The sequence below is a fragment of the Pogoniulus pusillus genome, chromosome 22, assembly GCF_015220805.1.
Source record: "Pogoniulus pusillus isolate bPogPus1 chromosome 22, bPogPus1.pri, whole genome shotgun sequence".
NCBI classification, from domain to species: domain Eukaryota; kingdom Metazoa; phylum Chordata; class Aves; order Piciformes; family Lybiidae; genus Pogoniulus; species Pogoniulus pusillus.
Genome location: NC_087285.1, coordinates 278,659 through 305,342, shown reverse-complemented (window position 1 = coordinate 305,342; position 26,684 = coordinate 278,659). Strand labels below are relative to the sequence as shown.

At 51.7% G+C, this 26,684-nt stretch overlaps 1 protein-coding gene across 1 annotated transcript in view; it reads left to right on the top strand.

Moving 5' to 3' along the window:
• The first annotated feature begins 1,893 nt into the window (after positions 1 to 1,893).
• Positions 1,894 to 26,684, top strand: part of CYSTM1 (cysteine rich transmembrane module containing 1) — a 30,187-nt gene continuing 5,396 nt past the window's right edge. Inside the window, exons 1-3 of the mRNA XM_064161358.1 lie at positions 1,894 to 1,953; positions 10,925 to 10,959; positions 14,405 to 14,652. Of these exons, the coding sequence (XP_064017428.1) occupies positions 1,909 to 1,953; positions 10,925 to 10,959; positions 14,405 to 14,652 (328 nt within the window). The 5' untranslated portion in view covers positions 1,894 to 1,908. The remainder of the gene's footprint in view (positions 1,954 to 10,924; positions 10,960 to 14,404; positions 14,653 to 26,684) is intronic.

Sequence of the window (26,684 nt, the reverse complement as noted above, 5' to 3'; positions counted from 1 at the left end):
ATGCCATGGCTTTGATTCCTCTTTCCCCTGCTCTCCCTCAGCTGCACTTCCCACTGTCGCCTTAATTCCCTAACAAGAGCTCTCTGGGTCACCTCTCAGACACTGCCGGGCGGGCAGGGGACAGGCGCTGGACCCTTACACCCGCCCGACAGGCAGCCCCCTGCAGAGCCGACAAGCAGCAGCCAGCCCCGCAGCGCCTGCTCCTTGCCACGCCCCGGGGCGGCTCCCGCGGTTGTGACGCCCCCGGCCCCGCCGCCTGACGTCACCGCCCGCGGCGGAGTGCGCAGCAGCTGCTGGCGGCCGAAGGGGAGCGCCGAAGGTACCGGGGGGGCTGTCGGGGGCTAGCGGAATCCTTGTGGGGTGTGTGGAGGGGGTGAAGGGCTGTGGGACCTGCGGCCACATGGGTGTGTGTGAGGTGGGGGGCTGTGTGTGGGGCGGGTCCCATGGGTGTGTGTGAGGTGGGGGGCTGTGTGTGGGGCGGATCTCATGGGTGTGTGTGAGGTGGGGGGGCTGTGTGTGGGGCGGGTCCCATAGGTGTGTGTGAGGTGGGGGGGCTGTGTGTGGGGCGGGTCCCATGGGTGTGTGTGAGGTGGGGGGGCTGTGTGTGGGGCGGGTCCCATGGGTGTGTGTGAGGTGGGGGGGCTGTGTGTGGGGCGGGTCCCATGGGTGTGTGTGAGGTGGGGGGGCTGTGTGTGGGGCGGGTCCCATGGGTGTGTGTGAGGTGGGGGGACTGTGTGTGGGGCGGATCTCATGGGTGTGTGAGGTGGGGGGGCTGTGTGTGGGGCGGGTCCCATGGGTGTGTGTGAGGTGGGGGGGCTGTGTGTGGGGCGGATCTCATGGGTGTGTGAGGTGGGGGGGCTGTGTGTGGGGCGGGTCCCATGGGTGTGTGAGGTGGGGGGGCTGTGTGTGGGGCGGATCTCATGGGTGTGTGAGGTGGGGGGGCTGTGTGTGGGGCGGATCTCATGGGTGTGTGAGGTGGGGGGGCTGTGTGTGGGGCGGGTCCCATGGGTGTGTGTGAGGTGGGGGGGCTGTGTGTGGGGCGGGTCCCATGGGTGTGTGTGAGGTGGGGGGGCTGTGTGTGGGGCGGGTCCCATGGGTGTGTGTGAGGTGGGGGGGCTGTGTGTGGGGCGGGTCCCATGGGTGTGTGAGGTGGGGGGGCTGTGTGTGGGGCGGATCTCATGGGTGTGTGAGGTGGGGGGGCTGTGTGTGGGGCGGGTCCCATGGGTGTGTGTGAGGTGGGGGGGCTGTGTGTGGGGCGGGTCCCATGGGTGTGTGTGTGTGTGGGGCGGGTCCCATGGGTGTGTGTGAGGTGGGGGGGGTGTGTGTGGGGCGGGTCCCATGGGTGTGTGAGGTGGGGGGGCTGTGTGTGGGGCGGATCTCATGGGTGTGTGAGGTGGGGGGGCTGTGTGTGGGGCGGGTCCCATGGGTGTGTGTGAGGTGGGGGGGCTGTGTGTGGGGCGGGTCCCATGGGTGTGTGAGGTGGGGGGGGGTGTGTGTGGGGCGGGTCCCATGGGTGTGTGAGGTGGGGGGCTGTGTGTGGGGCGGATCTCATGGGTGTGTGAGGTGGGGGGCTGTGTGTGGGGCGGGTCCCATGGGTGTGTGAGGTGAGGGGCCCCATGGGGCTGTGCATGGGGCAGGGACCTGGTGCGTTGTGGAGGTGAGGGGCTAGGAGCAGCCTGTACCTGGGTGTGTGTCAGAAGGCTTGAGCTAGCTGCAGGCCTGAGCTGCCCCAGCCGTGCAGTGAGGGTCGGTGGCCTAGGAGGGCCTGGGGGTGAGCCTGGATGCTGCGAAGCAGGTTGTGGGGAAGAACTGGGACATGGATGAGGGAACGTGTGGGGCAGGGTTGCTGCTCTGAGAAGGAAAACATCTTGGAGTAAAGACCTGTCCCAGCTCTGGGAGGGAGGCAAGATGTGGGCACACTTTGGTGCACAGGCCCCCAAGCTGTCTGGTCAGGTGGGTGCTGTTGTGGAGCAGGAAGGAAATCTCCACTGAAGCCCCCCAGGTGTGCCTGAGCTGCACTGCTGCTGACTCAGGAGTGTGTCTCCCTGTCTGTCAGCCCTATTGATGCAGTTGTTACCAGAAAGGTGCTTTCAATTGTCAGCCTTGCTTTGCAGGGAGCAAGGCCAGGTGGGGTGCTGTGGGGCTCAACAGTGCTGCTCTATACATCAGGGAGAGCAGTGCTGCTCAACCACGGTTGTTTATGCAAGATAGGGGGAGAAAAGGCAGGTGTCTGTGCTCAGCTGATGGGCTCATGCGACACTAATGGACTTAGAATCATAGAATCATAGAGTCAACCAGGTTGGAAGAGACCTCCAAGGTCATCCAGTCCAACCTATCACCCTGCCCTATCCAATCAACCAGACCATGGCACTAAGTGCCTCATCCAGTCTTTTCTTGAAGACCTCCAGGGACGGTGCCTCCACCACCTCCCTGGGCAGCCCATTCCAATGGGAAATCACTCTCTCTGTGAAGAACTTCTTCCTAATATCCAGCCTATACCTACCCTGGCACAACTTGAGACTGTGTCCCCTTGTTCTATTGCTGGTTGCCTGGGAGAAGAGGCCACTCCCCACCTGGCTACAATGCCCCTTCAGGTAGTTGTAGACAGTAATAAGATCACCCCTGAGCCTCCTCTTCTCCAGGCTAAACAGGCCCAGCTCCCTCAACCTCTCCTCATAGGATTTGTGCTCCAGGAGAGGTTGCTGCGGAGCAGCAACTGTGGAGCAAGAGGTATTCTGGTACTCTCTGAGTAAAAGTAATAATGCTGCATCCTGTGTTTAAAAGCCATTATGGCTGTCTTGGATTTATAATTTCTTTTTCTGTAGCTGTCAGAGGCTTCATTTGGATAGTTAAATGTCATGGTGCAATAGGAGAGTAAGGAAGAGGGTACTTGTCTCCTTGCTAGACAGATCTGGCAGCCCCTCCTGACACAGTGGGGCAACTGTCTCTGGAACAGCACCAAAATCTGCCTAGGCAACCCAGATCCATATTTAGCTCTATCTGAAAGGGAAAAAAAAAAACACAATCCCTGCTCTTTGCTTTTATTGCTTTCACCTTTGCTATGAGAGTTGTGTGAGGAGAAGGTTCAGTTGTCCAAATAGGGTAAGTCTGGGTGAGGGACTGAGCATGGGTGAGCGCAGCTGCCTCCTTCCTCTTTTGTGCTGTGGTAAATACAGTGAGGAGATGCGAGGTGAGGGAAGTGCTGTGTGACAGAGAATGGATATTTCCCTTTCAACTGCGTTACTTGCTTTAATAAAAATACCGACTCTTCCTAGACACCTTGGTGAGAAGTGTACTGTTTCTGTGTCAGAGTGAGGAGGAGTCAAAAGGGACTGAGACTGGATACATTTTGGTGATCGTAATTCAGTGTCTTTTGGGGAGGGTCAGGATTTAGCAGGCACTGCACAGAACAGTCTTTTTACCCAGTACTGAACCTACTTCAGCCCTAAGTCTATTACACTCTACTTCTTCATTCACGTGCTATAATGGCCATCTCTGTTAAAATACTGATTTAACATTCTCCTAAGGCTTTGAGAGCAGTAACTGCTGATCTGCAGGGGCTGGTGGGTGTCTTGCTGCAAAGGTTGAAAAGGAGAGCATGTCCTGTAAACCAATGATTCCAACATGAGTGGGGGGGCTCTGACATAGGCAGAGCAGACCCCGCAAGGTGGTACCCTGTGCCAGAGCAGAGGGTTCAATTGTTTTGCTGCTATGTGTGCCCCCAGCTCCATATGACATTTTAAATTGGCAGTGGCTTGCTGCTTAAAAACCAGAGGTGTTCCTCCAAGTGCAAGCAGTCCTGTTACTGTTCGTGGCACTGCACTGGAATGATGGAGAATTACCTGAAGCACTGCTGTGGTGTGTGCAGAGAAGCTGCCTCGTTTGGAAGTGGTTCAGTGCGTGACCAGATGAATATGTTCGTTTTTTTCTAGGAGAGCAGAGCAAGCTTGTGTAACACTAGATTTTCACAAACAGGTCTGCTTTTTCTCTGCTATCTGTTTTGATGTCCCTGTAGGCTCTGCAGGCAGTCATGTAAACTTCTAGTGGGAGCCAAGGACTTGAATGAGCGGGGTTGGAATGCCTGCCTTCGATATCGATGTTTCCTACTCTCAGTTGTGTATTCCATCTTCCTCAGCTTCCTGTTTGTGAGCTGAAACCCTGTGGTTCAATGAGTAGAAAATAGCACCCTGTCATTTTGGGAACAAAGGAAGGGAACAAGGAGCCAGAGTCATTCAAGCAGTGCCGAGTCTGGCATCCTGCTGTCTGCTTCTCTCAAGGCAGCGTGGGAGCCTCTGAGGAATGAGAGAGGCTGCCTGCTCTGGCATCAAGTGCCGGGCCTTGCACCCATGCTTCAGGGCAGGTGCGTGTAGTGCCACCTGCATGGTTGCATCCCAAGGTGTGTTTCCCAGCCAAGACCCAGTTCTATGGAAGCCATTTGCTTTGGAGAGGGAACAAGACTGTGTTCTCACAGCCCACCTGGGGGCTTGGGAATGTCTGCCCCGTTCTATTTCTTACCCAGGCACCATCTCTACCATACAAAAAAGCTTCTTTCACTTGTGCATTGGGAAAGTATATGTGTATTTCCAGGCTGGCATTATAATGTATGTTGAGGTGTAATTTGGTCTTAGAACCTTTGTGGGCACTGCCCTGAACTGTAATAGCCTTTCAACTTCTGGCAGAGTTGAAAGGCAAAGGCTTCCTGGTTTCCTGACAAATGGCATGAGAGAAATTTTCTTGTGCAATGTGAGGAGCAGCCATTAAAGAGGATTCTTGCATATGCCCTACAGGCAAAGTAAAGCATCTGTTGCAACTGCATGTAGGCTGTGGAAAAGCAGAAGTGTGAGGAAAAAAGTTCTGTCCAGCCTGTCACAAAAATCTTCCCAAGGAATGGGATCTGAGCTGTTGAAAAAAATGTATTATTTCTGTCTGCCTGTGCTGACTTTACTGTGTGTTGGAAGCTGTGTGCTGCCCTTTGATGTGTTTCTGCACAGCATGATAGGAAATCCTCATGCAGTCCAGCTAAATCCATGAGCATATCAGATCTGAGAGACTGCTGCTGACAGTGCTGGGATGCTGCCAGAGCACCAGCTGAGGAGCACATAGGAATTTGTTAGCTCTGCTTATACGTTTTCTTGCCAGTCACACTCTTTGTTTCACATTCTCTTCTGATTTGGACCAACAAAACTGCTTTCTTGTAACCATTTGCAGAGTCTGGTTTAATTTACCAATCAGATGTTTTCAGTGATGATATTGTTGTTGGCTTGGTATTTGTTGCACCTTAAAAACTGTGTTAAGAGCAAAATAGATGTATGTATTACTGAAATAATCTAATATAGCACATTATACGAAGGCTTAAATAAGAGCAGTGTGCAAAAGCATCCAAAACTTGCAACCAGTATGTTAATATCCCTCTCTGCAGTGAGGTCTGCTTAAAGGCTTCCATTTCTTGGTGCCTTTTGGCCCATGGACTTCTGGAACTGGGCTGTCTCACCCGATGTGTCAGCAGCAAGCACCTTGGCTTGTGGAACTTGGAAGGGCGGTGCTGGGGTACATCCTGGAATTGTAATTGTTTGTCTCTGGGGTTAAAGCACACGTTCTTTAAACCTTTCATCAGATGTCTGATTAGTTTGAGAAGTTTTCCCCCTGAGCTCCTGTAATAACAGTAGCAGAGCACTGGATTTAATTTCTGTTCATCAACACTCTTACTGTAGGAGCTATGCAGGCAGTTCTTCAGCTTCATGCTTCCACCATGCAGAACGTGTGAGTGGCTGGTAGACAGCACATAGTGAGCAGGAAAGATGAGCAGTGAATTATGAGTGGTATGGTTTTGTGCATTTGTAACCATTGCGGAGACACAGAAGATTGTCTGCAGAGGGAAAGTCCTGGCATTCGGAACTGTTTTGAGTCCTGTGGAGACAGGGCAGCAAGGACAGGCAGATCCTGTAACTGCCAAGGATGTTGAGTCTGAGGCAAATACTGCCCGTGTGGCCACAGGCCCTTTCAAACTGATAACCCCTTGATTCTTGAAACTGAAACCAACTGGAAATGTGGGTATCAGTCCTGGGGCTGTGAAGAAGGCAGGAGAGGTAGTGGGACTGAAGGGGTGAAATGATTTGCAGGGACACAAATGTCAGCCTTACACATGAAGTGTGTTCTCCATTTGTGCAGGTAGGCAGACTTCAGACCTCAGGAGGGCTTGGAGGGTGCTAGGAGGTGAGGGGTGCCTGGCTTAGGAACTCAGAAGGTTAAATACCTCTCCATCCAGCCCACTGCTGCTCACTCTGCCCAGCTGCCAAATTTGGTGGCTTCAGCCACTTGGAACAGCAGCTGAGGTTGTTTTGGGATTTTTTTGCAGCCACACAAATAAAGGTGGGGAAACGCAGCTCTTCCTGATGACCATGGAGCACCCCATAGCTCTGGAGACCTCCTAAGGAAATGGGTATTAAGAAAGCAGTGTTTTCTAGCTTTCCTTTGGTGGCACAAGGCTGGGCTTTTCAGTTTCCCTAGACCCGTGTTTTGGGAAGTAAGCCAGTTTTGAGTAGCTTTTGCCAGAAAAAGTGGGTGCAGGTCTATGTGCATTTCCCTTTCAGCTGTGACTCCAGGCTGATGGTGCTGCCTGGTGAAGTCAGCAGGCAGACAGACAGACCAGGGAGGTGACTTTTCTTGGAAGCAAACTGAGCAAGGATGGAATCACTTAAAATTTATCCTCAATGTACCTTTCCCGCGATCACCAAATGGAGCTGGAAAAGGAGCTGAGAAGAGGGAAACACAGAATCAGTGCCATTTAAAAGGCACTTGTGCTTTTTTTTCATTTGGATGCTGTTCATATGAAATGTGATTTCAATGCTAGGCTGGTTGCCAGGAGCTGGATTGTTGATGTTAAATGTACTTTCCATTAGAGCTCTGTATTGGAAAACTACTTCCTAGTGCTGCAGGCATTGAAAGGGTGGGTTACATCAGGGTGCCCCAATTGCCCTTCTCAGAAACTGTGCCTCTCACTGTGCCCTCCATCTTCATCTGTGCAGAGGCCAGCTGAGTCAATGTCTGATGTGACAAATGTGATCCCTCCTGGCTGGAGCAGCTCATGAGGGGTGGTGCTTGTTCTACTGTCCTAAAAACAAACCATTTCCTGCCTCTAAATTCCTAAAATCTGCTGATTGTCTGGGGATTCTGGGGAGTGGAGGGAGGCTCTCTGGATGTTCCAGACTACTGATCTGCCTTGGATTTTAATTAATTAATCACTCTGGTGGGTTTTGTTTTTTTTCAGAGGGCTATTTCTTTCCCTGTTGCCTGTGCAGCAGCAGGCAGTTAGCCCTGTTTCAGTGCCCAGCTCAGGTTGTCCTCTCCCCCACACATGCACAGCTTTGCAGTTAATTGATTCACTTGCACAGGAGATTGCATCTGGCTTGAAGGTAGCTGTCTGTAGGGACTGGTATTTCTCTACAGGTGGACTAGCATCTGTGAACACCTACTGAGCAAATATGTAGATGCTTCTGTTTTGCCAGGGTAATAAGGTGTCACCAGTACCATCACGCAGGAGCAGATTCATACTGATCTCTAGTCACTTTGAAGGCCAGAATTGTGTTGACCTCAGAAGATACTTGAGTGAGTACCAACCTTAAAAGTAGCCTTTTGGTGGAGGATTAAAAAGTGAACTGGATTTTCTTGGCAAGATGTGAAGGCTTTGTGTTTGAGAACCTCATATGCTAGCAGAAGATCTTTCCTTCCATTGTTCTTTCCCATGTCCTCGTCCTGTTTAGCTGCATCATGCTATCTTCTGGCCAAAAATCCAACCTGCACAGGGCCTGTGCTGTACTGCAGGGCTCCTCTTGTCAGGTGAGGTGGAGGCCAGATACCTAAATGAGGCTACTGATTTTTTTTCCCCCCTTTTTTAGGGGGAAAAGAATATCCTCCCCAGTGTTCCTAAATATAGGTGGGATAAAGGTGAATCTCGTTTGATTAATAACTTACCACATGCTGACCTTTGAAAAGGGGTAGTTAGATAGCAGGAGACTTTCCCATGCTGAAACTGAGACTGTTTGTGGAGACTTCCAGAACAGTGGTAGCTGATCAGTGAAAGTACAGATGCTCTGCCATGAGCAGCAAGAGAAGGATGGTGGTCCCAGCTGTGCATGTGCAGTGACAAGCTCCACCTGAGCTATTTCCACTCACAGGAAACTTGCAGTTGCAATTAGTGTGGTGGAACTCGAGCTCTGTTTGGCTTGGCAAGTGTTAAGAGCTGGCCTGAGAGTGGGCTGGGAAGAGCATGTGAGGCAGAAGACTGCTGCAGCACTACATAGCAGGGCTTCACACAACCTGCTCACTCCTTCTCAAAGTGAAACCAATGGCACAGCAATGGGTGGCAGGAATGGCCAAGGAATAAGACAGGCTTTGAACAAGTAGAGAGGCTCATCTTGGGACGGATGCCTGGAGGAAAAAAAAAAGATAATAAATTCGTGGGTGTGCTGGAAGAGGAGATCAGGAGCAGTGAGTGACTGGGTCTGACAGCTGCTTTGGTGTGCTGACCTTGTGTGAGGCAGTAAATTCAGAGCCATCAGAAAGAAGCAGGGATTCTCAAAGCTTAATGATGAAACCTGTCCCCTGAGGCAGACTGGTTGCCAAAATAGTAGACTGTCTTAGCTGTGTACTTGCACTTCAGATGGGTTGCAGATGTAGAGGAGCTTCAATTCTCTCCCAGAATGGTGGTTCTTGCATATTAATATCTCTGTGTGTCTACATATGCACATCTAGTGCCATCCATACTCTCTGTCTGATACAATGTGTGCGTCCTTCTGCTTCAGTGAGTTCCTTTGCAGCCCTTGTGGCAGACAGTGCAGCCTTCTGAGGCACGGAGAACTGCTTGTTGAAATGCCAAACCCTTCTGCCCAGGCAGGCCAAGTGGCATTAAAGTGGAACAAAGGGGTTGGAATATAGCTTAGGGAAACTTAACGGTATCTTAATAAATCTCTTACCAGAAGTACTAAAGGGATTGGGGAGAAAGAAACAGAATGTTTTCACCCTCCCCAAGAGGACCAGCAGTTTCTCCGCTGATAACCAGCAACAGGCAGGGCAGGTGTTTAGTTACAATCGTGGAAACCTCTGTGTTGGGCTAAGCATTAAATAAGGTTTCACATCTGGTGAGACCATGCAGCACTGGCTCTGCCTAATGGACTTCCTGCAGTGCCCTGAAAAACAAAGGGCTTTTTTGAATGCTTGGAGCTTTGCCTCCAAGAGATGTTCATTGGGAAACCCACAGATACATGCCCTGACAAAAGCTCCCAAGAGCTGGTTTTGGTTGCAGCTTTCATGGAATTATTAGCTGGGGTGAGAACCCACAGCAAAGCTTCCTAATACGTTTGACCAAGTGCTCAAGTGTGCCTCTGAGAAGTATCTGCTTTGTGATTCAAGGCTCTGCCTTGCAAGCAGACACACAGGTAACTGGGGCTAGCACCCCATGGCCAGCACCATGTGTTTGAGTTTGTAAGAATGAGGAAAACATAAACACTGTCACAGGGTTCAGAAAGGGCAAGTATGAGAACATCATCAGGTGGATTGATGATGGTAGAGCAGTGGATGAGGTTTATCTTAATTTTAGTAAAGCATGTGACACTGTCTACCAGAGCATCCTTGCAGCTAACCTGAGACATTGTGGTCTGGATGATCAGGGAGTGAGGTGGATGGCAACTGGTTGAAGGAAAGAAGTCAGAGAGTCGTGGTCAATGGGACAGAGTCTAGTTGAAGGCCTGTGACTAGTGGAGTCCCTGAGGGGTCACTACCGGGATCAGTGCTGTGCAATATATTCATTAATGACCTGGATGAGGGCACTGCCAGCAGGTTTGCTGATGACACAAAGCTGGGTGGAGTGCTGACCCATTGGAGGGCCGTGCTGCCATTCAGTGAGGCTTAGGCTGGAGAGCTGGGCAGGGGGAAAGGGAATGAAATCCAACAGGGGCAAGAGAGGAGTCTGGCACCTGGGGAAGAACAGTCCCAGGGACCAGTATAGGTTGTGGACTGACCTGCTGGAGAGCAGTGAAGGGGAAAAGGCCCTGGGAGTGCTGGTGGATGGGAAGTTGACCCATGAGCCAGCAGTGTGCTCTGGTGGCCAAGAAGACCAATGCCATCCTGGAGTGAATTAGAAGAGCTGTTGTGAGGAGGCTGGGAGAGGTTCTCCTCCCCTTCTGCTCTGGTGAGGACACAACTGTGTCCAGTTCTGGGCCCCTCAGTTCAAAAAGGATTTCAGAAAATTGCTTGAGAGAGTCCAGCACAGAGCCACAAAGGTGATTAGGGGAGTGGAACATCTTCCTTATGAGGAGAGACTGAGAGAGGTGGGCCTCTGCTTGGTGATGCCAAATGACAGCACAAGGGGCAATGGTGGAAGTTGAGGCACAGGAATTTCATGGCAACATGAGGAAGCAATTTTTAACTGAGATGGTGATGGAAGCCCAGAACAGGCTGCCCAGAGGGACTATGGAATCTCCTTCTCTGGAGATATTCAAGAGCTGCCTGGACATGATCCTTTGTGTGATCTGGTGTAGGCGATTGTGCTCTGGCAGGGGGGTTGGACTGGATGAGCTTTTGAGGTTCCTTCCAGCTCCTAACATCCTGTGATTCTATGTGAAGCAGGGAAGAGTGTGTATTTGGCAGTAACTGATAGTGGAAGTGGGGACAAGGGAAAATGCCAGCCAAGAATCTAAGTGAGGACAAAGACCATTGTAAGAAGGCTGACCTTCACAGCTGGGGTGGGACTGAGAGAGATGGGTAGGAGCAGTGCTTAGGGCTTCTTGAGGACCTGGGTTTCTGCAGCCAGCTCCTGGCTTGTTGAAGGCCTACATGAGCTGTTCAGGAGTTTTCTCGTTTGTCATGAGACTGCTCCTGTCAGATGCTCTCTCCTTGTCTAATCTCAGCCGTGTTATTTTACCCTCAGGCATGGAGGAAAAGTGACTTCTGCCCAGGTGGAAGGTACACTTCTTAATCCTATTCTTTTTCAACTTCTCCGCTGTTCTATTCTTCTTCTGAGGTCTCTGCCCAGGCATCTGTCTGGTGTTCAGCACACTCTTCAGTGTTCTACTCTGTCCCTCTCCCACATAGAAGCTCAGGTGCTAAGCACCTCCTCTGCAGTGGCTGGGACAGAGCTGTGGAACAAAGAGCACTGGTACTTGCTTTTTGTTCCCTGTCCACATTGAGCACTGGTACTTGCTTTTTGTTCCCTGTCCACATTGAGCACTGGTACTTGCTTTTTGTTCCCTGTCCACATTGAGCACTGGTACTTGCTTTTTGTTCCCTGTCCACATTGAGCACTGGTACTTGCTTTTTGTTCCCTGTCCACATTGAGCACTGGTACTTGCTTTTTGTTCCCTGTCCACATTGAGCACTGGTACTTGCTTTTTGTTTCCTGTCCACATTGAGCACTGGTACTTGCATTTTGTTCCCTGTCCACATTTTCCTGTTTGCTCAAGCTGTTGCCAGACTTGGATTTTTAACTCCTTCTGTCTGCTTTACCAGGTACAGCCTTGTATGTTGGTACCCATTTCAGACCTTCCTGCAGAGATGCTTTCCTACCTGCGTGGTTCCACCATCTACCGTATCAGCTCTCTGAAAGTCTTTTGATGAGTCCCACACTGGGTGCTTGTATAGAAACCAGGCAGCCACGGGGTAGTGGCAGGCTTCCTGCTCAGGGACCAAAGGGAGCAGGGAAGGGAGCAAATGGCCAACCATGAGGATGGAAGGTGGCCCCCAGGGATCCCAGCACAAGTTCCCATGGCAAGGAGCATTGTGGTGGCTGAGATTAAGATATCCACTGCCTGAACTGAAGTTCACAGGCAGATGAAGAATCACAACAGCTCTTGAACCTTGCTACAGCACTGGCATGACAGTGGTACTGAACATAGTTAACTGAATGGAGGTGTGTGAGCAGACCACAAGGAAGACCTCACTGGACAGCACTAGGAAGGTTGGGCTGAGCTGAGCCTGCTCAAGTAGGTGGGCTTTGGAAAATCCAAGCAATGAATGTGATTTTGATGGTTCTGGGTGCTGATCACCAAAGAGAGCTGAGCCCTGAGCATTCCTTGTGGAAAGGTCTGCTGCCTTCAAATGCCTTGTCTCTGACTGTCTGTCTAGGGGGTGCTAGCCTAGCACAGATCTGGAGGATCAGAGAAGGGGGAGGCTTCTGCCGAAGGAATAGACAGTGGGCTGGGGCTCTTTGGCCTGGAACAGGAGATGCCACATATCTCCTCCTTGGTTTGATGAATGCCTAAATTCAGGACGGTGACTGCTGATCCCTGCCTCCTGCAGTCACCCCAGTGGGGCAGGAGGCAGTTTTCCACTCAGCAGAGATTTGGATTCCCTCATGCTGTGTGTAGCCTCTGCAGCTGTGTGCCAGCTGTGGGGGAGCTCACAGGGGTCTGTGGGTTGCCTGGGCCCTGTCTGGCTCAGGCACCAAATGGTTACCCTGCCATGTGAACACTGTAGGTATACACATGCACTCCCTCTGGCCTTGTTCTTCCCTGGGAACTTGCTTTGGGATGCTATTTTGAGATGATTTTCTGGGTTAGATGAACGTTTTTGACCTGCAATGTGCCAGTTCTCTAGCACATTGCACTGAGGTGGGTTGTAGGGCTTAGTGCCTGTGCTTACTGGCTCTGGAGCCTGCACCTTTGGTAGAGGCATGGCAGTGTAGTACGAGGGTTGAAGAAGCTCAAGTTAAACGTGTTGTGCTTGGCTGCTTGGAAGTGAGCAGTGAAGTGGTCTGGCTGGCCTGGCAGTGGAAAAGTAAATAACATTCCTCTAATATCTGGCATTGGTTAAGCAGTTAAAACTCATCAAAGGTGTTAAGAAATACCATTTGGATGGTTACAGCACTGCCTTTGCAGTTCACTGGGACTGTGCCTGGGGGACACAGCAAGAGGAACATTAGAATGAGTTGAGGTGAATGGCAACTGCAGGCCGGGGGGGACTGGGAAGACACAGCCTGCCAAAACCGAAGGCTTCCTTGGTGTCCTTGTGGCAGGGAAGTCACCTCTGTTCCCTTGGGGTGTGCCTTTGGAGTGGTTTAGGGTAGGCAGTGCTCTCCTCAGCTAGAGTGCCATCAGCCTGGTAATGGTGCCAGGGTGCCTGCATGGGACCCCTGGAGTTTCTGCATGGCAGCCAGCACTGCACTCACAAGAGCTGGCCTGGGCAGTGTGTAAAGAAGCAGGGAGCCTCGGGATCCTGGGAGGGACAGGCAGCGCTCAGCTGATGAAATAGCAAGCTGTAAACAGATCTCACTCCAACAGTCAGGACCTGCTGCAGCTAAACATAGCCCCAGAGCCTTGGCTCACTTGACTCCTGCCTGGCAGATGACTGCTCTGGGCTGGCTCTAGAGTTACAAAGGTGAAATTCTCCAATCTGTGCCACACTGCAGCTCAGTCTGGATGTTCTAAAGGGCTCTTATGAACTCCAAACCTGCAGAGCCCCAAGACTGGGTGTGCAATCCTGGGCATCCAGGAGCCCAGCTCCTTCTCTGCACTACCCAAAGCAGATCCTGCTTGCCAGTGTCTCCTGCTCCATGCTGGCAGCAGCAGGCCACAGTGGAGGCTAGTTAGACTCCTGGTACTTGTGCCTGAAGTGCGTGTGAAGAGGTGTGCAGCGTGTGAAGAGGTGTAGGACAGCAGTGGCTACAGTCAGGGTGGTTCCTGAACACATGGTACTAAGGGCATTTCTCCACCCGGGAGAAGCTTCAGAAACCTAATGTGAGAAGTGGTTTGCTTAGCCATGCTGCTTACAGGTTAATTAAAGTTCCATTATTGCAACAGTCTTGCTTTTTGATGGCTGTACCATGAATACATTAGGTTCTATGAACATCAGCTCTCTGAGGTGTCTTTAATGTTGCTTTTTGAATGATACTAAGCCCAAGGTCCTGACTCTGTGTGGCTGCATAATGATTCAGCTGCATGTTAGTGGAAGAGTGCACAGTGTGCTTAGTTTCAGTGTCATCAGAAAATTATTCACACACAGTCTTGCTCCAGAGTGCTGGTCTAGGTGCTTGTAAAAATTAGCAGAATCGTGGTGGATTCCTGTGTTCTTCTCTCCTGTCAGGGATGCATGTGTGCATGTTGTTTAATACCAAAGCAGTGTAATCATGAGTGGAAGCAGAGGATTTTGCTTTGCAGTTGCAGGACTGTGTAGTGACTTAGGGTGAACAGCTGATACTTGCCTGGAAAGCAGTGAGTCGCTGCTGCTCAGCTGAACTCATGTCACTGAAATCATTCCAGCTGCAATAGGGTTAAAATAACCTCACTGCTTGAGCAGGTGTTTTGAGGTCTATTTCTCACAGATCTTTTAGGAGAGCAGTCTGAATTGGGCATTATATGGTTATGGGTGAAACAGACAAAGCAAAACTGTTGTTCTGTTTGTTTTCCTTCTGCAGGACAGATTCTGCATCCCACATGAACTACGAAAATCCTCCACCCTACCCCGGCCCGGGCCCAACTGCCCCTTACCCACCCTATGCCCAGCAGCCAAGTGGTCCTCCAGGCCCCTACCCAGGGTATCCTCCTGGACCCACGGGGCCATACCAGCCAGGCCAGCCAGGTTACCAAGGTTACCCTCAGTATGGATGGCAAAATGCACCTCCGCCTCCAGGACCCATGTATACAGACGGGCCTAAAAACACAGGTATGCCTAGCAGCTGGGGGGCTGGGGCAGCATGGGGGGCTGAGACTTGCTTCAAAGGGGCATTCTCTTGGCAGCCTGTTCTGCTTTACTCTGCCGGTGTGTGTCCGACAGATCTCCTGCTGGATGGATGTCCTTAACACTGATCTCCCAAGGCCATCCTCATGCCCAGGTTGTTCCACTTGCTTTTTGTGCCACCGCCTGTTCATTGGTTGATAAGTGTCAGTGCAAAGCTGTACAGCTAAACCTTGTAAAATTCAACTGTTACTGCTGAACTATGGACTAGAAAAGCACTGCCCATAGGTATCTACCCAAGTGAGCCAAACAGTGCCACTGCAATCGTTCACATATCAGAGAATGCACTGCCTTGGAAGGGACCTTTACAGATCAGCTGGTCCAGGACCTCTGCCATGAGCCGAGACATCTCCAACTACATCAGGTTGCTGTTCCACAGTCCCACCACCCACACAGCAAAGAACTTCTTCCTAATATCCAATTTAAATCTACCCCACTCCAGTTTCAAACCATTGCCTCTTACTCTGTTGCTACAAGCTCTTGGAAATGGCTCCTCCCCAGCTTTCTTGTAGCCCACTTCAGGCACTAGAAGGCTGCTCTAAGAGCAGCTGCTCTGGAGCTTTCTCTTCAAGCTGAACAGCCCCAACTCTCTCAGCCTGCTGTTGTAGGAGAGGTGTTCCAGCCCCCTGATTATTTTTGTGGCACTCCACCCATGGAATCCACATCTCTCCAGCTCAGAGAGAAGGTTCTTTGTGGGGGCCATGCCAAAGGCTTTGCCCAGACTAGATGATATCTGCTCTCCTTCCCTCCTCCCCTTGTCCACTGCTGTGGTCACTCCTGTGATGGTTTAGGAGTAACCGCCCCCCCCCCCCCCCCCCCCCCCCCCCAATGAAATCACCCAGACTAGACTCAGCTGGCTGGAGGTTAAGGAATGAAGCTTTATGTTCACAACTGAGCACAAGATATGAGAGATACTTACAATATTTACAGCTATGCACAGAAATATACAAGTTAGAAGTAATACAGAAGCACAATTCCCCTCCCAGAAATCACAGTGCCCAGGAGGGGCTCCCAACCACCCTTTTACCTTCTTTCCACCTGCCTCTTTTATCCAGAATCTGCCTTACGTGCAAGGTGAGTTGGGAGGATTGGCAAGGGGGGTTAGAAGCAGAAGGATTAGTTGAGTTATGCAGATCCAAGCAGAATGGCAGAAGCCCAGGGGGAAAACACAGACACTGACTCCAACAGATCGAGACTGTCTTATCTATATTTGTATCGTTGCTTTTATACATCTCAGCAAGCCTATGAGTGAAGTAGACATCACCATTGTTTTCACAGCTTGTAATCTATTTTTTCTCATAAAAATAGTCCTGTTAGCCTCAAACCAGCACAACTCCCTTGTAGAAAGCCACCAGGTTGATCAGGCAGGACATGCCAGCATGGGCTAGCTGGCCCAAATCACCTTCCTGCCCTCCATGTGCCTTAGCAGAGCTTCAAGGAGGATCTGTTTCATGATCTGCCCAGGCACAGAGGTGAGGCTGGCAGGTTGGTAGTTCTGGGGCCCTCCTTTCTCCCCTTTTTAGCAATGGGTTAGATGTTTCACTTCTTCCAGTCTCCAGGACTTCACCTGACCGACAGGGATTTCCAAGCAGCATGGAGAGCAACTTGGCAACTCCATCACCCAGTTCCCTCAGGACTCTGAGATGCATTCCTGGGTTCTTTGCTTTTTCTAAAGCTGTTCTTGTTCTGGGGAAGAACAGTCCCAGGGACCAGTATAGGTTGTGGACTGACCTGCTGGAGAGCAGTGAAGGGGAAAAGGCCCTGGGAGTAACTTACCTTGTCAGCAAGCTGGCCCATCTGTGTGCCGTGGCCTCTCAATATGTCCCCTCAATATGGTATGCTGGGCAGGTAAGGCACCTACATCTCTTCCGGGGCTCACTGCAATGCTTTGATGCAGGTTCCCACTGTCAGAAGGGGTCGAGAAGATGGTGAAGGGACTGGAGCATCTTCATACAAGGAGATCCTGGAGGAAGTGGGGCTGTTCAGCCCACAGAAGAGCAAGCTCAGGGAGGCCTATCCGTGTGTGCCCATACCTGGTGGGAGCTGGACTCTTCTCAGTAGTGTATAATGACAGGACTGCAGGCAGGGAATACCCAGGAGGCTCCATCTGAACAAACTGCCTTTATCTCCTGTGAGAGTGACCAGGCACTGTCATGGGCCACTCAGAGAGGCTGTGCAGTCTCCACCTGATGGGCAAATCGACCTGGGTGGCCTGCTCTAGCTGACCCTGCTTGAGCAGGAAGCTTGAGACAGATAATCCCCAGAGGTCACTTCCTTCCAAACTCAACAGGTTTGGGACTCTGGCAGGGCTAGCTATAGTTCCTGCTTTTTCTATACTGGAAGCTGGTCTCTCTTTGTCTCCTTGGTGAAAACACCTGTCTAGAGACTGAGTCTATTCTCAGCAATGCTTCACAGGCTTTGGTTGTAAATCCCTGCTCATGCATCATGGAGAGTGTTCACCCTCTCACCATCAGCATGGAGACTCTTGCTCTCATGCCAGTTCCAGTACCTTCCCTCAGGCTTCTTCAGAACTAAAGATGCTCATCTAGGCTGGGAAGCCAGAAACCATTATTGCCTCTCTTCCTCTGTTGCAGTGAATATCACACACAGGCCAGAGCTGTTGAGAAGAGTCCTAACTGTTCTGGCTGCCATGGGGTGGGGGGCAGAGAATGTGGCCACAGCTAGAAGAGGACCTGTCCTGTGGGAGGGAGTGGGGAGCACTCCTGTAGAAGGGCTGTCCAGACACAGCTGCTCTCAGGAAGGAAAGGAGACTGGAGGTTTGTATGTGCTCGGTGTGCCTGGCATGGTCTTGGACAGAGTGATCTGGGGTGAACAAATGACCTAACCCCAGTCAGAGCTTTACATCTGTCCCAAGCTCCATCTCTGTGGGTGGTGCTGCTTCAGGGAGCAGCTGATCAAGTGTTGTTGAAGCTTGGGGAAATGCTTCTTCAAAGCTCTTTGGTCACTGCACATTGAGGTCCTTTGCCACGTGCTGCTGTGCTGTTGCTGGGTTTAACATGCACCTGGGGTCTGTTCAGGACTGAGGTCTCTGCACATCTGCTGCGTTTTGAGCTAGCTGCCTGCAGTATCCCTCTGCCACCATGCTGTTGTGTTAGCAGTGGGCTGCAGCAAAAGGCTTTCCCAGGCTCTCATTTTGTTGGGAATCTGGAAGTTCCCAGCGAGAGTTTTCCACCGCAGTGAATCCAAGGAAGACTTGATATAGATAGGTGGACAGGCTGGGCTGTGTAGAGTTTTTGTGAGATCTCCTGGCTAAAATGGTGAATATAAAAGCATGCCTGCTTTTAGAGCTGATGCAGGATAGTGTGAGTCTGGCCGGAGGACCCAAATAGAAGCAGCAAACAATAGATGGGAGTGAATAGGAACCTGAATGAGTGCAGGTTGTGAGTTCAGCTTTCTCTGTAGAAGACTGAGGACCTCAGGGGCTTGCCTTTGGGGAGGAGGAAGCAGCATGGTGATGCTTCCCACCACTACCTCCACATGGACTGGCAATGTAAGCAGGGCTTTCTCTGGGAAATGCACATCGCTTTGGGGTGACCAACAGGCAACTCCTGATACTGAGGGGGGAAAAAACTCCTGGATGTGGAACATCTTCAGTTGGTGCCAAGGGTGCTTTGCTGCCATAAAGGCATGCTAGCAGAAGCTGCAGGGAAAGTGGTCTGCTGCTTTGGGCTGTCTGGCTTTGAGCCCAGTCTGCTGCCTAGGAGGATTAAAGGATCTCCTATCAGACTGGATCAGGCAACTGATGACACTCAACGTTCTCTGCACTGATCAATGCTCTGCTTGGCTCTCAAACCTGTGGACCAGTGCAGAGGAGAAGTGGGGAAGATTGGAGAGGATATGCAGTGTTTGCCTCTTTCACTGGGAGCTTACACTGCAGGAGGCATGGTCTCTTTGTTAAACCTAATCTAATAAAAGTGCAGGCCAAACATCTTCTGGGAAGCCCTGCCTGAGCTGCCTTCCTTGTGCAGGCTCTGAACCCTCCTTGGAAGCCTCTTGGCTGCACTTCTGAAGTGGATGTAACATAACCTTTAATAGATATGTGTAAGATGAAGTCAGGGCTGTAGCTCTGTTTGCAGAAGCTTTCCATTTCTCTTGATTGCCCTGCTGTTAAGCACCCTGTTTCCCCTTGCCCCTTATGGCCAGTCTATCAAACTGGAACCTGATCCTGTGATGCTTTATCAGAAGCATTCTGAAAGAGTTTTCAGTGAGGCTTTTAGTGCTTACCTCCACGAGTGTGGGATACAGATATGTCCCTGAAAAAGATGCTTTTTAAAAGCTCTGTTACTGGTGCTGTCTGTTGGTGTGGCTGAGCCTCTCACATGACAGATGTACCTCTCAATTCAACTGAGTCATTGCAGTCTGCCCAGCGGGGCTGGCAAGATCTGATGTGGCTTCTCACTTCTTGGGGTGTTTCCAAGCAGTTATCTGTGAAGAGCTCCTGTGTAGATGCTTTCTTTTGGGAGCAGATGTTTTGATCTCCTAGATGACTTTGTTCAATCTAATGCATGAAGCTGCCCCAAGTATTTGTGTGCAAAATGTGCACACTGAGCACCAGGAGGTTTGCTGTCAGTTATTTTACTGTGCAGGCAAAGTGCAGAGTGGGCTTTTGGGGACTGTAGCTGATATGCTGATGTGTAGCAGTAATTATGCTGCATATTTTGGTCTTGAGTGGATCACACAGATGGAAGTGATTACTGCTGAGCTTTCAAAATCCAATTGGGAAGCAGCAGTTGATGGCAAGAGTGTGTGGGTTTTAATCTAACAATGTGCGGCCTGTCTGCAGCAGCAGTGGGCGTAGCCTGTCTGCTTGGCTCCTGGAGAAGAAAAAAACTCATCTCTTGCTCTCCACAGTGCAAAGAAAGTTTCATCTGAGATGTAACAGGAGAACAGCTTTAACTTGGTCACCTACATTGTAGAAGTGCTCGTGACCCACTGAGCCTTGTTTCAGAGGCTGCTGTTGAAGGACTCTGCAGGCTGAGCAGCACTGGTGTGAGTTAAGGTCTGTGTGTACTGCAGCTGCGCTCCACAACACCCATCCTCCGTGTCCCCAGCTGCCATGGGTAGGTAGCATCTAGGCTGTAAAACTGCTGCTAAGTGAGCAATGACTGCTGGAAAGAGGTGAAGAGTGGGAGGATGTTGTCACCTTTTCAGCACTACACGACAAAGGGATGTGTAGATAGGCTGGGTGGAGTGTGGTGCAGGCCAACACAACGGGTGAGCAACAAGCACAAGTATCTTGTGGCTGTGCATAGTCAGCTGCCCACCGTGGCAGTCAGAGCTGCCCCAACCAGCTGTGGTTTGCACAGCAGAACTTGGCAGTGGTGGCCATATGACCCCCTTGTGTAACTGCACTGCAGAAGAGGGAGGCCACAGGTGATGATGGCAGCTGGTGGTTCTTTGTTCATTCTCAGAGTGGAGCAGTCCACCTCCCAGAGGAACCCCAGGTACCTCAACACTGCTGGGCATGAAAGGCCTTGAAGCAGGTTATTTCTTCTCCAGCTGGAGGCGCAGTGAACCACAGAGTCTGGGGGACTTGCTGAGGTGGCAGAGAAGTGCACATGGGGTTGTTTTTTTATTATTTTTGGGATGTTTTTTTTTCTTTTGATAGCTGGCTGTTGGGCTTGCACAGGGTACCCAGAGTGAAGTCTCCAAAGAAACCACACTCCTTGGATCTTGCAAAGACTGGCAGCTGGCTTGGCTGCTGTTCATTACAAGTAAACAACCTGACATTTACCTTAGAGCTGAGCAGTTCTGTTCTGAGCCTGAGGGGTGTTATCCTTAAGGGTGTTCCATCCAGCTTCCTAGCTCTGAGAACTGCCTTGTTCTGATTTCTCTGTGTCTTTCTTCCTGTAAAACCAGAGTCCTGCCTTTTGTCTGCTCACACACAGTCTGTGTAGATGTGAGTTCCTGGGACACCATAAATCAGCATGACACAAGGCTTGGGGTAGCTGGAGGGAACTGGCTTGACCCAGGGCAAAGCTGGGATGTGATGGTGGTGACAGCACATTGCTTGCGTGGGACATGGCATAAGGTGACAGGACTTCTCAGACAGCCTGCTCTTGCTTAGGAAGAAAATGTCTCTCCTTGCAGAAACCCCTTGTTTCCTCACCAGGCTTTTCATTACAGGCTAACTTCTTGTCAGCTGGTATAAGGAAAGCCAAGTATCTGCTGCTTGGTCAGCAGGTAGGTTCTTGTCACAGGAGCCCAGAGGTGAACGGTGACACTGCTGATAACAGTGTGCTGTAAAAAGGAGAGGCCTGGGCCAAAGTCCGGAGTGCCGCAGAATCACAGAATTAACCAGGCTGGAAGAGACCTCTAGAATCATTAAGTCCAACCTGTCACCTAACCTTTGTAATTAACCCATGGCACAAAGTGCCTCATGCAGCCTCCTTTTAAACACCTCCAGGGATGAGCACTCCACCACCTCCACAGGCAGCTCATTCCAAAGCCAATCACTCTTTCCATGAAGAGCTTCTTCCTCACATCCAGCCTGAACCTCCCCTGGCACAGCTTGACACTGTGTCCTCTTGTTCTGTCCCTGGGTGCCTGGCAGAAGAGACCAACCCCAGCTGGCTACAGCCTCCCTGCAGGCAGCTGCAGACAGCAATGAGCTCTGCCCTGAGCCTCCTCTTCTGCAGGCTGCACACCCCCAGCTCCCTCAGCCTCTCCTCACAGGGCTGTGCTCCAGGCCACTCACCAGCCTTGCTGCCCTTCTCCAAACACCTTCCAGCGCCTCAACATCTTTCTTAATCTGAGGGCCCCAGAACTGGGGGTGTACAGAAGGACTGCCCTGGTCCTGCTGGCCACGCTGTTCCTGATCCAGGCCAGGATGCCATTTGCCTTCGTGCCCACCTGGGCACACTACTGGCTCATGTTCAGCTGCCAAACAGTACCCCCAGGTGCCTCTCTGCCTGGCTGCTCTCCAGCCACTCTGTCCCCAGCCTGTAGCACTGCTTGGGGTTGTTGTGGCCAAAGTGCAGAACCTGGCACTTGGCCTTGGTAAAACTCATGGCACTGGACTGTGTCCATCTGTGCCTGTCCAGGTCCCTCTGCAGAACCGTCCTGCCCTCTAACAGATCCACACTTGCTCCCAGCTTGGCATTGTCTGCAAACTCACAGATGGAGGACTCAATCCCCACATCCAGATCATCAATGAAGATATTAAACAGGACTGAGCCCAGCACTGATCCCTGAGGCACACCACCGATGACAGCTGCCAGCTGGATGTGGCTCCATTCACCACCACTCTCTGCGCCTGGCCCTCCAGCCAATTCTTAACCCAGCACAGAGTGCCCCTGTCCAAGCCAAGGGCTGCCAGCTTGGCCAGGAGTTTGCTGTGGCAGACAATGGCAAAGGCCTTGCTGAAGTCCAGGCAAACTACACCCACAGCCTACCCGGCACCCACCAGGAGGTCATCTGGTCATAAAAAGAGGTCAGAATGGTCAGGCAGGACCTTCTCGTCCTAAATCCATGCTGGCTGGGTCTGATCCCCTTGCCAGCCTGTAGGTACCTTGTGATAGCACTAAGGATGATCTGTTTCATTATGCAAGGTCCTGCATCTGGGTCGAGCAATCCCAAGCACCAATATAGGTTGGGCAGTGCCAGGCTTGATAGCAGCCTTGAAGAGACAGACTTGGGGGTGCTGGTGTTTAAGGTGTTTAAGGACAGGCTGGATGAGGCTCTGGACTGCCTGATCTAGTGTGAGATGTCCCTGCCCATGGCAGGGGGGTTGGAACTGGATGATTCTTGTGGTTCTTTCTAACCCTGACTGATTCTGTGATCTTGCATGGCACTGACGTCAGGCTGACAGGCCTGGAATTTCCTGGGTCCTCCTGTCAACCCTTCTTGTGGATGGGCACCACACTGGGGAAGCAGCAGCTGCTGTCAGCAACCGGCCCAGTTGAATTCCTGCACTCCCAGCCTGCAGACATGGAACAGTGTGTGATGGACATGGCCGTTCTATGCTGTGCCAGCGGCAGGCAGACTCTGCCAGCAGCCCTCCTTCAGGCAGGCAAACAAAGCTGGGCTCTGCGCCCCACCTGCTGTGCGAGCAGGAGAGCCTCGGGCTGCCAGCTGCCTGCGTGAGGTCTGCCCCCGCGGTAAGAGTGCAGGGATGCTGCCTCCTCATATTTGGCCAGCAGCAGGAATAAGCAGGTCACCTAAATGCAGTCACTGCCTTCTGCTAGAAGGGAGGATTTTTCCTCTTTATGGACCTGAATGTGGAAGGGAGGGGATCCTAACTGCTCTGGTTAGAGGTTACCTCCTTGCTTCTCAAACCCTGCTGAGCTGAGACTTCCCTAACAGAAATTCCTTGGGAGGGCAGTTAGAGCAGGCTTTATGTGTGCATTGACCCTTTCCAAGCAGCCTGGCAGAGTGTTTAGCTTAATGGTTGTTACTGTACCTGCAGGACCTGCAACTCTGACAGCTGGTGTCTTGCCAAAAAGAAAATCACCCTTGGCAGTTGTCCTCTCTGCTTCTCATTCTGTAGCCTGCATTAAACCCTGACATATTCTCTCCCCCAAGATTGCTGTCTCATGCCTCCCTCTGTCCCTGGCTGTTAGCTGACTGCAGCAGTGGGGGCTGTTTGCTACCAGACAGTGCTGTCCTGGGGCTGATGTGTGACCTCCCCTTCCCAGCTTTTCACCCCGAAGGAGGGGGTGAGCTGAGAAAAACCTCCTGCAAAGGATTGTCCAAATTCAGGTCCCGTCTCTGAAATCATGCTCAAACAAACTGGCTGAACAAGGGTAAGGCTGCCTCTGTGGTGGGCCAGGCTAAATGAGTCTGCAGTTCTGGACAGTGCTTGTCAGCTGGGCACCTAGCCTGGGTGAGAAGCAAACAGTGTCAAGCCCTCTGCAGCAGCTGCACTGTTGTGCTACTTGAACCATGGGGTCTGCTCACCCAGAGTCTTGCTGCCCTTAGTGACTACTCGACATGGCTCATTCCCTTCAGCTTAAAGCTGGACTTAGTTCTCTCTGCCACTCAGAACTCTCCTCCAGGACCATTCTGAGACTGAGTCTGTGCTCTGTAAATCCTTCCAAGCCAAGCCTTGTTTAAATCAAGGACCGCTGCTGAGTTTCAGTGAAAACACTGCCTCAAGCTGAGGAATGTATGGTTTGCAGCTCTGCGGCTGACTTGACGGAAAATGCCTCTTTGCTTTAGCAGCAAATTAAGATTTCAGTGATTAAAAAAATGTTCTCAAATTCTGCAGTTTGAGGAGCTGTCTGCAGCCTGGAAGCCATGAATTACTGTACTGTTGAGGCAGGAGGAAGCTGAGCTCTTCTGGTGCTTTCTGACCTGTGTGATGCTGGGGTTCCCAGTGCTTTGGAGAGCTGAGTGATGCCTGCTGACATCCTGGAGTACTTAGTACATTAGGTTTGCTTTTCCGCTGTGAGGAGTGCCTGGACCACCTTTCTAGGGGTGTTAATCCTCCTTGGGCATATCTGTGCTCCATAAATGCTGGGTAGTATCACACCATAAGAATCATAGAATCAACCAGGTTGGTCCAGTATCTTGGACATCTCTGAATCTCATCCCAGTGTGCTCATGTGAGGAACCACAGGTCTCTCCCTGCCCTGAGCATGCTGTGTGAACAAAAGTGACAGGAGAGATGCGTGTGTGTGGAGCTGGGGTTGTGAAACTTGCTCTGAGCATCGTGCAATGTTGCAGTATTTTTGCTTGGAAATAGGTTCTTGTGGCTCTGAATGGTGTCTGTTTCAGGAGTGTGCTGAGGGATTTCCTGAAATCCCAGTGTGGTGTCAGTAGAGGCTGCAGGGAGTGAAAGACTGGGCAGGAAGGAGCTAAGGGGCCAGGGAGTGTGATGTGACAGGCAAGAAGCTGTTAGGCATCAGCAAACATCCCCACAGTGTCCTTGCCAAGGGAGCTGGATCTCACCTGTGCCCAAGCTTAGCCCTGGAGGTCTTGTGGGCAAGGGGAGGGCCCTTCAACTTCAGTTGAATTTCTAGGTCTCAGTTCCCAAGTTGCTTACTCTGCACTTTCTGCCTGCGTGGGATTTCCTCTAGGACATGGGGCTGGCTGGGAGGTCAGGCCTGGGTATTCCTTCTTCCTCCAAGTGCAGGGTGCTGCACTTTGGCCACAACAACCCCATGCAGAGATACAGGCTGGGGTCAGAGTGGCTGGAGAGCAGCCAGACAGAGAGGGATCTGGGGGTACTGATTGATACCCGCCTGAACATGAGCCAGCAGTGTGCCCAGGTGGCCAAGAGAGCCAGTGGCATCCTGGCCTGCATCAGGAATGGTGTGGTCAGCAGGAGCAGGGAGGTCATTCTGCCCCTGTACTCTGCACTGGTTAGACCACACCTTGAGTCCTGTGTTCAGTTCTGGGCCCCCCAGTTTAGGAGGGACATTGAGATGCTTGAGCGTGTCCAGAGAAGGGCGACGAGGCTGGGGAGAGGCCTTGAGCACAGCCCTACGAGGAGAGGCTGAGGGAGCTGGGATTGGTTAGCCTGGAGAAGAGGAGGCTCAGGGCAGACCTTATTGCTGTCTACAACTACCTGAGGGGTGGTTGTGGCCAGGAGGAGGTTGCTGTCTTCTCTCAGGTGGCCAGCACCAGAACGAGAGGACACAGCCTCAGGCTGCACCAGGGGAGATTTAGGCTGGAGGTGAGGAGAAAGTTCTTCACTGAGAGAGTCATTGGACACTGGAATGGGCTGCCCGGGGAGGTGGTGGAGTCGCCATCCCTGGAGCTGTTCAAGGCAGGACTGGACGTGGCACTTGGTGCCATGGTCTGGCCTTGAGCTCTGTGGTAAAGGGTTGGACTTGATGATCTGTGAGGTCTCTTCCAACCCTGATAATACTGTGATACTGTGATACTGTGAGTCTACACCCCAAAGAGTGGCTCAGAAACACTTCTTTCCACTGTCAGCTCTGCATCCCTTGGCTGCCCTCCCACCTTCCTGAGGTGGCCCTCCCACCTCAGGAAGAGCAGAGTTCCTGCTGCTAAGGCCAGACTGGGCCAACTCCGGCGTCACACACCCATGGGCAGATGACTCTGGGCTGACCTTGCCCCTCTGCTTAGCTGGGATGAGCTTGTGCTTGCTGCCTCCACTCATATCTGACATACCTAGGCAGGGGCTAAGGCTGAGCCAGATCTGGGGTGGGGAGGGAGCTGCAGAGCTCAAGGGCTTTCAGCTGCCGTGGGGGTGACTTTCTGGGGCACTCCATGTGGGTAAGTCAGTCATTGAGACAGTGCCTGTACCGGGAGGGGCTGGCTCCGGCGTCGCAGCCAGTATCCTTGTAGACCCAGTAGAGCACAGCGGGGCTGAGGTCACAACTATCATTTATAGCTACCTAGGTGAAAAGTACTGTTCCGCCTTTGCCCCACGGGGCTAATGATTAACACATCAATTCGGTGTGAGAAGAAACAAAATGTGTACAGCTAAGATAAAGCAGGCCGTGCCTGGAATGATCAGGTACTGTGCCGTTTATTTTACAAACAAGGTGGGAGTTGTGTGCACTGCCCTGTGCAGGCTGGCACTGCATAGTGGCAGGGAGAGCTTCATCCTGGTCTGCACTCTGTGGCAGGGGCTGCTCAGCCTGCACCCCCTTGTTTGCAGAGCATCCTCTGCACTTGCAGCAGTGCTGGTATATGGGCTGGGGAGAGGGAATGAAGGTGCTAGCACATTTCCGTGGCTACTTCTGTCAGTGTGTCAGTGCTGTGAAGCTGGTGTTCAGCTGCCATGTCTGCTATGAGATTGGTACAGGATGTCTTCAGCCCAGGGAGAGGTTTGGCTGGTTTGTACCCTGTGTGGGCTAGTAGCTGTGAGTAGCTGACCACCCTTCACCCCCTCTGCTCTTAGCCTGCCCTGTCGAAGCCCCATGCCCAGCCAGCTGATGAGGAAAGCTTTTTAGCACTGCTGCTGTATGGCTGTGTTTAAAGCTGTTCTGGCGGTTTGTCTGGTGACAGCCACAGAGCTAAAACTG